This window comes from Trichomycterus rosablanca, chromosome 3 (assembly GCF_030014385.1).
Source record: "Trichomycterus rosablanca isolate fTriRos1 chromosome 3, fTriRos1.hap1, whole genome shotgun sequence".
Taxonomy (NCBI): domain Eukaryota; kingdom Metazoa; phylum Chordata; class Actinopteri; order Siluriformes; family Trichomycteridae; genus Trichomycterus; species Trichomycterus rosablanca.
In genome coordinates, this window is record NC_085990.1 from 9886200 (window position 1) to 9899534 (window position 13335).

Below are 13335 nucleotides of genomic sequence, written 5' to 3' on the forward strand. Positions count from 1 at the left end.
CGCGGGCACTGCAGGATCTCAATCCATTACGGCAAAGTGTGTTACTAATGGTTTTGTTGGTGACTGTGCTCCCAGCTCCCTTGAGATCATTGACAAGCTCCTCCCGTGTAATTCTGGGCTGACCTCACCTTTCTCAGAATCATTCTTACCCCACCAGGTGAGATCTTGCATGGAGCTCCAGAGTGAGGGTGATTGACTGTGATCTTGTATTTCTTCCATTTTCAAATGTTTGCGCCAACAGTGGTCTCTTTCTCACCAAGCTTCTTGCTGATGGTCTTGTAGCCCATTCCAGCCTTGTGCAGGTCTACAATCTTGTCCCTGACGTCCTTTGATAGCTCTTTGGTCTTGCCCATGGTGGTCGAGAGATTTGAACGGAAGAAACTGATTCTGTGACAGGAGTCTTTTATACAGGGACAGGACTAATTTGTGTGCCTCATGGGCACATAACCGGTCTGTGGGGGTCAGAATTTTTGAATTCTGGTTGGTAGGGGATCAAATACTTATTTCCCTTAATTAAATACAAATTAATTAATATAAATATATATATATATATATATATATATATATATATATATTTATATACAGTATATATATATATATATATATACCGTATATATATATATATATATATATATACCGTATATATATATATATACAGTGTATCACAAAAGTGAGTACACCCCTCACATTTCTGCAGATATTTAAGTATATCTTTTCATGGGACAACACTGACAAAATGACACTTTGACACAATGAAAAGTAGTCTGTGTGCAGCTTATATAACAGTGTAAATTTATTCTTCCCTCAAAATAACTCAATATACAGCCATTAATGTCTAAACCACCGGCAACAAAAGTGAGTACACCCCTTAGTGAAAGTTCCTGAAGTGTCAATATTTTGTGTGGCCACCATTATTTCCCAGAACTGCCTTAACTCTCCTGGGCATGGAGTTTACCAGAGCTTCACAGGTTGCCACTGGAATGCTTTTCCACTCCTCCATGACGACATCACGGAGCTGGCGGATATTTGAGACTTTGCGCTCCTCCACCTTCCGCTTGAGGATGCCCCAAAGATGTTCTATTGGGTTTAGGTCTGGAGACATGCTTGGCCAGTCCATCACCTTTACCCTCAGCCTCTTCAATAAAGCAGTGGTCGTCTTAGAGGTGTGTTTGGGGTCATTATCATGCTGGAACACTGCCCTGCGACCCAGTTTCCGGAGGGAGGGGATCATGCTCTGCTTCAGTATTTCACAGTACATATTGGAGTTCATGTGTCCCTCAATGAAATGTAACTCCCCAACACCTGCTGCACTCATGCAGCCCCAGACCATGGCATTCCCACCACCATGCTTGACTGTAGGCATGACACACTTATCTTTGTACTCCTCACCTGATTGCTGCCACACATGCTTGAGACCATCTGAACCAAACAAATTAATCTTGGTCTCATCAGACCATAGGACATGGTTCCAGTAATCCATGACCTTTGTTGACATGTCTTCAGCAAACTGTTTGCGGGCTTTCTTGTGTAGAGACTTCAGAAGAGGCTTCCTTCTGGGGTGACAGCCATGCAGACCAATTTGATGTAGTGTGCGGCGTATGGTCTGAGCACTGACAGGCTGACCCCCCACCTTTTTAATCTCTGCAGCAATGCTGACAGCACTCCTGTGCCTATCTTTCAAAGACAGCAGTTGGATGTGACGCTGAGCACGTGCACTCAGCTTCTTTGGATGACCAACGCGAGGTCTGTTCTGAGTGGACCCTGCTCTTTTAAAACGCTGGATGATCTTGGCCACTGTGCTGCAGCTCAGTTTCAGGGTGTTGGCAATCTTCTTGTAGCCTTGGCCATCTTCATGTAGCGCAACAATTCGTCTTTTAGACTCCTCAGAGAGTTCTTTGCCATGAGGTGCCATGTTGGAACTTTCAGTGACCAGTATAAGAGAGTGTGAGAGCTGTACTACTAAATTGAACACACCTGCTCCCTATGCACACCTGAGACCTAGTAACACTAACAAATCACATGACATTTTGGAGGGAAAATGACAAGCAGTGCTCAATTTGGACATTTAGGGGTGTAGTCTCTTAGGGGTGTACTCACTTTTGTTGCCGGTGGTTTAGACATTAATGGCTGTTTATTGAGGTATTTTGAGGGAAGAATAAATTTACACTGTTTTATAAGCTGCACACAGACTACTTTTCATTGTGTCAAAGTGTCATTTTGTCAGTGTTGTCCCATGAAAAGATATACTTAAAAATCTGCAGAAATGTGAGGGGTGTACTCACTTTTGTGATACACTGTATATATATATATATATATTGGTCAGGAGTACAATTGCATGTGAAGATGGAGCACATTAGGTTTAATCTTCTCATCTTCTGCCCTGCTTTACTCCAGGAGGCAGTTAAAGGTTTTATTGGTTATAAAAGGTATAATGTTCTCTCTGTGTAGATCTCTGATTGACTTTCTCTCTGTGTTTAAGTTCTCTGAGCTCATTCTATTACTTCCTTCTGGCTACTGAAGCCAAATTTAAACCTTAACTGTGTTTCTGCATCAACTTCTCAGTACCAGGTTTGGATTTTCCTTCTGCCTCAGCTGTAAGCAAAAGTTTGCATACACCTATACGGGACAAGTTCAGCGTTTCATAACAGTCTTTAGATTGTTGTTAGACAGTCTTACATTTACATTTTCAGCATTTAGCAAACGCTTTTATCCAAAGCGACTTACACTCTAAGCAGTTGAGGGTTGAGGGCCTTGCTCAAGGGCCCAACAGTGGCAACCTGGCAGTAGTGGGATTTGAACCAGAAACCTTTTGATTACTAGTCCAGTACCTTAAACACTAGGCTACAACTGCCCTATTGATTTTAATAGTTTCTGCAACTGTTTTTTCATTGTCAAAAAAAATTAAATAAAATATTTATATAGTTTGAAACACACGCCTGCTGACACATGTGAAGCCACTGACCACATTTGACCAGACAGGAGAAGTCACTGTTGCAGCAGTGATGAGGAGAATCACTATCAGGCCTCCCCTCCCTTAGATACAGCCAAAAGTGTCTGTTAAGCATCTGACCAGGCTGCTGGCACCTCTAAATTTTGAACACAAGACTTGAGTCTTGTCGTTAATGGACTAGCACAACAGACCCCGTTCTGTACCACGCAATCTCCTAGCCACTAGTCTTGCTCGACTTGATCCTCCACCCATAACTCAAGGAAGACAAGCATCAAGGCTCTTCTTTGTACTTGCACCCAAGTAGTGAAACAAGCTTCCCACCTCTTTACTAAGCACTTAAACTGACATGCACTTACTAATGTGCATATTAAAAAAAAGAAAGAAAAAAACACACACCTTTGGTTCTAACAGGGTTCTTTTTTTTTTAGCAGATTTGTATTCTTGGACTGTTGTCTTTTTAAACTAGAGTAAGGTAATGTTCACTATGGAAACACTTTTGTAAGTCGCTCTGGATAAGAGCGTCTGCTAAATGCAGAAGATGTAAATGTAAATGTAGCACATTAGGACTGCTTCACCGCCCAAGAGCTTTACAGTTTAGTCATCCTTAAGGCACTTATTGACGTCCAAATCACAGAAAAATCATTCTAAAAAATGAGAAAATAAAAACATTTATTTTCCTGGCATGAGCGAGTCCTACAAAGCAATATGTATTGATGCCTCTATAAATCTATTTCTTTTTGGGTTACAGGGGTTCACTTCACCCCCCCACACACACCACAAAGCAAGGTATAAATAAGTTCTGAGCTTTAAACAGGATAAATGCTCTGCAGTAAACACAACAACTCCTCTGAGAGCAGTAAAGCATAACAATAATCACAAAGTGGAACTACCACTGAGGATGTTTCCTCAGTGAGCACTATCCATCACACACTCACAAACATACCACCGAGTCCCATCACCTAACTGCAGAAGGTTTTAACTACATACGCTGATATGATACAAAAATTTCCAAGAGAATGCAGACATGTTGCTCAAGCAGCGGTTTCCACAGCTGTCTGTTCCAGGCAGAGTCACTGCAATCACCCAATTCCCATGCCAATCATAATAAAGGCGACCGTGTGCCAAGCCTGCAGATTTAGTCTACTGACAACATGATTCATTCATTCATTAATTCATTTATTTTCTCAAGATCATGGTCAAGGTCTTTCAGTTCCTTATTTTAAAGGACATATTGTTTATTCTAATAACTATTTGTAAACAGTCCAAGATTTATTCATTTATTCATGAGGGTCGCTGTGGGCTCAGAACACTGGGCGCAAAGAAAAAATACACCAGTAACAGGCCACCAATCCATCACAGGGCAAAATGCTCACACCTCACTCACCTAAATTTAAGTTCAATATAGAGCAGCCTGTATGTCTTTGGGAGGTTGAAAGAAACTGGAGTATCTGAACAAAACCAAGACATGAGAAGGATGTGCAAAACTCTTCACATACAGTGAATATGGGCTAGGATTGAACCCTGCTTTTCAAGCTGTGCAGTGCCCACATTACAAGCTGTGTCACTGTACTCAGGGCTCTAGAGTGCGACCAATTTGGTCGCACATGCGACCAATTTGGTCGCACATGCGACCTAATTTCTCAATGGTGCGACTAAAAAAAATCTCAGGTCGCACCGGTGCGACCAGGTACGGAGCCCCTTAGGGGTCACTAAGGAAAAAAAATATGTGAAGACAAAATCCGTACCCTCGGTTTAGTAAACCGTACGCACGGTTTAGTAATCCGTACCCTCGGTTTAGTAAACCGTACCCTCGGTTTAGTAAACCGTACCCTCGGTTTAGTAATCCGTACCCTCGGTTTAGTAAACCGTACCCTCGGTTTAGTAAACCGTACCCTCGGTTTAGTAATCCGTACCCTCGGTTTAGTAAACCGTACCCTCGGTTTAGTAATCCGTACCCTCGGTTTAGTAATCCGTACCCTCGGTTTAGTAAACCGTACCCTCGGATTTGTAAACTGTACTCGCGCTAACTGCGCTACAAGTTTTACTGCGCGCCTAAAACCCGTTTTACGGTAATACAGTTGCGAAACATTGAAGAGGATAAAGCATCTTTTTGCAGCTTAATATACTATATATTAGATATAATAACACACACACACACACACCCATATATATATATATATATATATATATATATATATATATATATATATATATATATATGTGTGTGTGTGTGTGTTATATCTAATATATAGTAAAAAAAGATGCTTTATCCTCTTCAATGCTTCGCAAAACAAGTGGAATTGTTACAGACCAATTTGAAAGGTCTAAAATAAGCAAATCAAATTATTATCAAAGCACTCCACTTTTTTCTTTAAGAGCATTAACTTTTTTATTAATGGAATACATTTCAGACATCTTTACTGTAGTAATCTGGGGTGATGGGATAGCAAACTTATTAAAAAGTCAAATCAATAACAATAAATAAACAATAAATAAATAAATAACACTAGTACTCATCTTGTGATTTTGAGACTATTTTACCCTAGGAATTTAGAATAATAGGATTGCAAACCAACGTAAAGTAAAATGCAAATCAAATTATTATCAAATCACCCCATCAGACTCTTAAAGAATACTCCTACTTCTACTTACTGACTTTATGAGTCTCAGACATTTATACTGTACATTTCACTTTACGTTGGTTTGCAATCCTATTATTCTAAATTCCTAAGGTAAAATACTCTCAAATCACAAGCTAAGTACTCGTGTTATTTATGATTGTGCGGTGGCATTTGATAAGATTTTGATTTGACTTTTTAATAAGTTTGCTATCCCATCACCCCAGCTGTAAAAAGATGCTTTATTCTCTTCAATGCTTCGCAACTGTATTACCGTAAAACGGGGTGTGGGCGCACAGTAAAACTTGTAGCGCAGACAATCCGTGCGTACGGTTTACTAAACTGAGGGTACGGATTACTAAACCGAGGGTACGGATTACTAAACCGAGGGTACGGATTACTAAACCGTGCGTACGGTTTACTAAACCGAGGGTACGGTTTACTAAACCGAGGGTACGGATTACTAAACCGAGGGTACGGATTACTAAACCGAGGGTACGGATTACGCTCTTCATATATATTTTTTTCCTTAGTGACCCCTAAGGGGCTCCGTAACCAGGCGTCCGAGGGAAAAAAACAACAACAGACACACATTAGGCCAATATCATGGTCTAAACCAATCAGAGATAGTGAAGGGCGGGACAATATTGTAGCGGTGATATGTGAGCGACATTCAGCTCAGCCAATCAGAATGCAGCACCACGTGCGTTCGGACGTTCTGCCGTAAGTTTAGTTTTGTATATGAGACTCGCCGGATGTTCCAGAATGGAAGTTCGGGTTCTGGAGCTCGGCGGTGTAAAGTGTTGTAACGCTCACTTAAGTCCTGACTAAACAGTTAAAGTGACTCTACCCTGCCGTGTGCCTTTATTCCCACACCTCCACCACCGCACAGCAAAAGACCCGCAGCATCCCCACCGGACAGCGGCTAGGTGAGCCGAGCCTCTACAGTAGCAAGGGGCTAATGCTAGCGGTAAAGTGCCGCGATAGTGAAAGTAAAAACACGACAATATTTTCGTTAAGTAAAATATAAAAATAACTAAAAGACCAAAATATATTACAATACATGTAGTCAAAATACACAGTGAGTGCACCGCAAGCGATTTTGGGAATCTGTGTAAAAGATTCAGTAAAGCCGATAATATAATGCACTGCATTTAAGATTACACTCTAACACACACACAAACATATACATATAATGTTAAATATACACACACATATAAATAGATATACACACATACATACACATTTACTCTATTATTTTTATAAGTGTGCTATAATTAGTCTGTAATACTATAATTAACTGTAAAGAAGACAGTGGCCGGCAATAGTATATTTGTGACTGGTTCTAATACATTTTGAATTGAAAGGCTGAAAAAGCCCAATGCATCTATAAAACACATTACATGCCGTGATAAATGCACTGCCCAAGTGTCCCCTCTCCCCACTGCCCTTCATTGTCAGGCAGCAGCAAACAGATCATCAGACGAGGCCATGTTGACCAGATTGTTAGTTATTTCCAAGTCAATATTGCCTGTATGGACAGTGATTTAAAAAAAAAAAAAAAAAAGTGAACCTGTAAAACTGCGGTGTTAAATGCGATGCGGTCGAAAATTTGGGTGCACCTAACTTTTGTGCTGGTGCACCTAAGAAAAAAAGTTAGGTGCACCAGTGCAACCAGTGCAAAACGTTAGTCTAGAGCCCTGGTACTGTGTTGCCCCTGCATGGAAGCAAAATCTAGCTCTGTTATAGGAGGATCCTCAAATGTCACATATTTTTAAATAATTTTTACTAATTGCTTCATCCTGATCAGAGTCATGGTGGGTCCAGTGCTACCCCTGAAAACAAGCAGTCTGCAATCTAGGGCAGAACAGCACACATATTCACTTACTTAAAATCTTATATATACAGTCACGTCTGTATGCGGACGCCCGACCAGCCGATAGCATAGCTGGGGATTCAGAACCAAAAGTACCAAGACTTTACAGAAAAGCTGGAAACTGATGAGGGAAGCAAAGGTCTGCTGATTAGGAGGAAGCTTCAAATATCGAAAAGCTGCCATTCCAAGTCTGCTGATTCACAGTGTGTAATCGATTATCTTTTCAACAAACACCAGTTAACACAGTAGCACCTGATGAACTGTTCAACCTCAGCAAAGAGCCAGCAGTAACAGCCACAAAAACCACAACACCTCAAAAACCACAAAATCATTATAGAATGAGAGTTATCATTCCCCAAAACACCAAAAATACATACAGACTAGGGATGCATCAATACCATTTTTTCCCAACCGAGTACAAGTACAAGTACATGTATTTTTGTACTTGCCGATACCGATACCAATACCTATTGGATCAGATGTCTGACATGCTAGAAAACTCGAGCCGGTCGGATAGTTCACACTTCACGATCGAGAGCCGAGTTTTGATCGCCGAGCAAACGCCGAGTTGCTCCCGAGCCGGCAAATCTAGCGCCGACCAGTCGCCGAGCGAAAATCAGGCCAAAAATCGTGTAGTGTGAACTAGGCATAACGCAGCAACGTGCACTAGGCACACGGTATCGGATGTTTAGTATCGGAGCCTCGTTTGCGAGTACGAGTACAAGTTAATGAGCTCGGTATCGGGCAAATACCCGATACCAGTATCGGTACTCATGCATCTCTAATACAGACTTTATTTCTAAGCCAATTATAGACCTCAGCTCTCACTAACAATCTTACACCACTATACAAATGTTGTGATAGAAAGTGGAATTCATGGACTCCTTAGTTACAGCAAATTTTCCAGGTCCTAATGCAGCAAAACCTCCCAACAACATCACACAATCCTTTTTACTAGATAAAACAATAATGTTATTTTAAATATTCAATTTTAATGTTTTGATTTATATGTCTATTATGCCAAATAATTCCTCTGGCTTTAAAACATAACTATATTAAGGGGAAATGTGTTTTTCTTTTTTTTAATATTACTGTTTTGCTTTTAAAAGAAGCCAGACATGACTGTCGCTCTTTAAATGTTTCTCAGGCGATAAGCCCTTGGAATATTTTCAGAAGGCGGGTCACTCCTGGGTGAATACTCAACTGTTTCCAGCTTTCTCCATTCAAAGCATTTGCTTTCACTATGGGTTACTAAGTCTTAAAACCTTAGTAACCCTTTCTAGACTAATCTATTTCAACAAGTTTCCCTCAGCTTCAGTGGCATAGTGTTCCTGTACAAACTTCAATCTGATGATTTTCACTCATCCACTTTATGAAATCAAAAAGCTACGGCTTGAAGTTGGTTCTAAAACTGTGGACTCTTTGATTTATAAGCACTAGGAATAGGGAGTCAACTTCAACTTTGGTGTCAGTTAATGCATTCATTCATTTTCTTAACCGCTTATCCAGTTAGGGTCGTGTGTGCCTTGTGCCCAGCTTTTTAATGGGCACAAGGCACACAGTAACACCCTGGACAAGTCCATCGCAGGGCAGGCACACATACACACACACACACACACACACACCCATTCACTTATAGAGCAATTCAGTGTCTCCAATTAACCTGACTGCATGTTTTTGGACTGTGGGAGGACACCGGAGCTCAAAAACCCACGCAGACACAGGGAGAACATGCAAACTCCTCACAGAAAGGTCCTGGACCGCCCCGTCTGGGGATCGAACCCAGGACCTTCTTGCTGTGAGGCGACAGTGCTACCCACTGAGCCACCGTGCCGCCCTCAGTTAATTCAGTCAAGTCTTAAAGCAACTTTACAGAATTCAGGACCAACAGACCAGAAACCCCTGTTGAGCAAGCCGAGGGTGACAGTGGCAAGGAAAAACTCCCTTAAATTTACAGGAAGAAACCTTGAGAGAAACAGGGACCCCCACCTTCCTTGGGTGGCCTGGAGGATCATTTGAATAAATAGGATTTATACAATTCATACATGCACAAAATTAAATTGAACTAAAAGTTATATCTAGCAAAAACAAATGTGTAACAAATCATTTCTCCCATCACATCAGTAGCCTGGCATGAAAGTGAAGCACCTTTGTTTATTGCCCCAACAAAACAACTAAGATGCCAATGGCTTCACCTTGTGGAAAACCTGTCTTCTAAACATGAGAGTAAATGAGCGACTCAAAGGTGACTTTTCCCCTATTTTTTTTTCAAGTTTTCTCTAACAGTTCTCATTGTGGTTCAATAGAGTCCCAAAGCCTTCAACAACACATCAACAACATTCATTTTTCTTAAATAACCAAGGTGCTACTTTTTTTCCACAGCAGCGAACAAAAGCTACATTGCATGAATATGACTGATCACTCACCTTGTGCAATGGCTATGGACTCGAAGCGGTGCAGCTCGCGCAGGAGGCACGAGCGCTCGCCGGGATGAAGCCGGTAGATGAAGTCTCGCGCTCCCTGCGCTGAGCTCAGCGGCTCCACGGGCTCGTTGCGCGCGTGAGTGCCCAGGTGACACACTGGCATGAGCGAGCGGAGCGCGAGGAGCGGCCGAACAGCCCCGCGCGCACACCGCAACATCGGTGATAACATATGAGCACAAACCGGGAGGAAAAGCTAGTGCACCGGGGGAGCGTAGAGGTGACACACCCGGTCAGTCCCTGGATAACCGGTGCAGCATGCAACTAACGGAAAGAAGTACGTAAATGAAGCAGGATCGAGCTCACGTAATTTAACGCAAGAGTCCCGTTAAAGCTCACAGTTACAAACGATGCAACATTCACACTTCGGTCCACCGAACAGATTTTAAGCCGTGGTTATCCGCTGGTTAATATCGGATACGTGGTGACCCAGACCGCGACATTTCTCACGCATCACCTTGACCGAAAACACCGTTTTTCCAACCGGACGCGGTGTGATATTTTCCCGTGGCAATAGGTACAACCAGTACTGGGAGTCAGATCTAAAAGAGTCGACTCTTCAAATTCATTGCATTGGGATTTGAGAGTCAGTCCAACGCTGGATGGAGTCGGCTCCTTTCAGAGAGGTGTGGATTACTGGGTTCAATCCCTGCCTCCTTTCATTGTTTGTGAGAAGTTTGGCATGTTCCCCAATGTCTGTGTGGGCTGACACCAAGTAACACCAAAAACAGACAGGCTGATTTTAATTAACCAGTTAAGTAAATGAGTCCATGTGAGTAAGTAAGTGTTTTATTCCCTACTTTGCCTTCAGTGTTTAAGGATAGGATCTGGACCCACCACAACCCTGACCAAAAATATTGAAATTTAATGGCCATATTTCTTTATTTATTCTTAATCATTCACCTCTAACAGCTGCCTTTCCTGATCAGGGTAACAGTGGCTCCAGAGCCTGAACTAGGCCATAATGTTTTGCAGCACATCTGTTACTAATGTACATTTGTTTACACCTAGGGGCAATGTAATGCAGCCAATCCACCTTTTGCATGTTTCTGAAAGGTGGTGGTGGGAGACAAAGTTACCATAAAAACAGAAAAAAACACGTCAAACTCTACGGAGAATGACCAGACATTAGGATCGTACCTGGTATCCTGGAGCAGTGAGGCCACCCTAAATATTGCACGATTTGTTGTTTTCTTAGTCATTAATGTATTTGTTCATTTTTACTAACCTGTTCATCCTGGTCGGAGTTATGGTGGGTCCTGTGCCACCGGGAAACACGGGTTGCAAGAAAGAAAAAAAGGGCCTTAAAGTCACCAACTCATTCATTCTAATTAATCACACCTAGGGGCGACTAACCAATCTGTGACAGTGGTAGCCTAGTGGGTAGGTTATCAACTGAAAGGTTGAGAGTTCGAATTCCAGCTCTGCCATGCAGCCACTGTCGGGCCCTTGAGCAAGGCCCTTAACCCTCTCTGCTCCAGAGCAATGGCTGACCCTGTGCTCTGACCCCAACTTCCAAACAAGCTGGGATATAAGAAAGAATTTCGTTGTACTGTACATGTGTATATGTATTTATGACAAATAAAGGCATTCTATCTTCTATCTGTGTGTGTTACCTCCTGGTACTGTTCCTCCAACCTAGTAAAAAATGCAGAAAGTGAATTGCCTGCCTACCGCGATCCTGACCAGAATGAAATTCTTAGTAAAATAATTGTATTAGTAAATTAATTAGATTTGTATTTCCTTTACTATAACTGTTTAAGATGTTTAAATCAAGAATTGAGTTCGCTGTTTTGTTGAATCGACTCGTATCGGTTGCCTCAACAACGAATCTGAATCAGAGTCGACTCCAAACTTGAGGAATCGTACAGTTCTTGATCTAGCTGTCTCGTGGCTTGCGTATATGTGACGTCACTGACCTGATATTTTTCACTGTACACCACAGACATTGCATGTGTCCCAAATGACGCCCTATTCCCTCTACCTATTCCCTACGCACTACGAAGTGTAGGTTATTAGGAGCGATTTTTATTCTCCTGGCTAGGTCATTGCTAAACCAACCTCACCACCGAAATGCATTAGATTTGCACTAGTTTACTAATAACGACATAGATATGTTTTTATAAAACTGGTAAAATGCCCTACATAGTGCACTATGACGTGGAAAGGTGGGATTTGGGATGTGCAGAAGCGCTGCCTTTACTGTAATCGCCCTATAAATACAGCTACCCGTTATTCATTATTTCTATTGGCAAACTGAATAATTAACTTTACATATTATTACTATATATTAAGGTATTATTGTACGGCAAAGTGGTCCAGCAGGCAAAGTAGATGCTGCATAGAAACATGGGTCCTATGGACTAAGGTTTAAACCTTGCATTGTCATTGTCTTCTGAAAGATGTTTGTTCGACTAGCAATATAAGTCTTTATTACTGTAAACTTCAGCAGCAGAACTTACTCTATCCAATGCCTGTGGAGTTTGATATGTTCTCCACATGTCTGTGAGGGTGGCCTTGGTGTACCCAATTTTTTTTCCATTTCCTCAAAACATGCAAAAGGTGTGAAGTTAGATGCATGTGCTGTCTGAGATGGATTGTTGGCCTTTCCAGGGACTTACCACAATCTAGACAGATGATTAGTTAATTAAAATAAATGACTAAATGATCCATTAGTGGCACACTGATGCAGTAGTTAGTGTGGGTGCTGCACAGCTCCAGTGTCCTGGTGGCTTAGGTTTGAACCTTGCATTTTCAATGTCTTTTAAGGGTGTCTGGATGCTTCAAAACAAAGAACAACCCCCCAAAAAGTGAAAAAGGAATAAATCTGACCTCCTTGCTGAATATTTGCTTATTTTGGTTCCAAATACTTAACAATTAGCCTCCGGATTCACACCTGGTTAACTGTAAGTAACGATTGGTTTTAGGCATGGTAGTGGGGTTTAAAACACTGTAAAATATATGTTAACTATAATTAAGCAGCAATTATGTTTTGGGCACTCAACAATGACTAGTTTAAACTGTAAATCTGTATTTTGCAGCAAAAAAAGAGCCAATGCTGTTCTGTGCTGCTTTGTAGCAAGACTAGCATTACACTGCTTTAGAGTTAGCAAGCGAATTGGGTAGTACTCAAACTAGCTGTTTAAAACAGGATGAATGAAATATGTAATCATATAAAAACAATTGTGTAATATATATACCTGTATATATATATATATATATATACACAGTATATATATATTAACTTTTTTTAGTTGGTTAGCCTGGTTCTACCTAACATGCTAGCTAGCCGTTGTTTTCTACTAGTCAGCTAATATGTAAATATTTTAAAAACCATGTGGACAAAATGCTGGAAACACAAGATGAAAAAGGAGCCTGGCTGTAATCTAGAGCTGTTACAAAACTCAGTTA

General features: G+C 41.3%; 1 protein-coding gene across 1 annotated transcript in view; it reads right to left on the minus strand.

Annotated features, from left to right (window-relative positions):
- The window catches only part of LOC134310264 (transmembrane protein 65-like), a 52843-nt gene extending 42759 nt beyond the window's left edge, over positions 1–10084 (minus strand). The window contains exon 1 of the mRNA XM_062991813.1: positions 9871–10084. Within this exon, the coding sequence (XP_062847883.1) occupies positions 9871–10084 (214 nt within the window). The remainder of the gene's footprint in view (positions 1–9870) is intronic.
- Positions 10085–13335: the final 3251 nt, after the last annotated feature.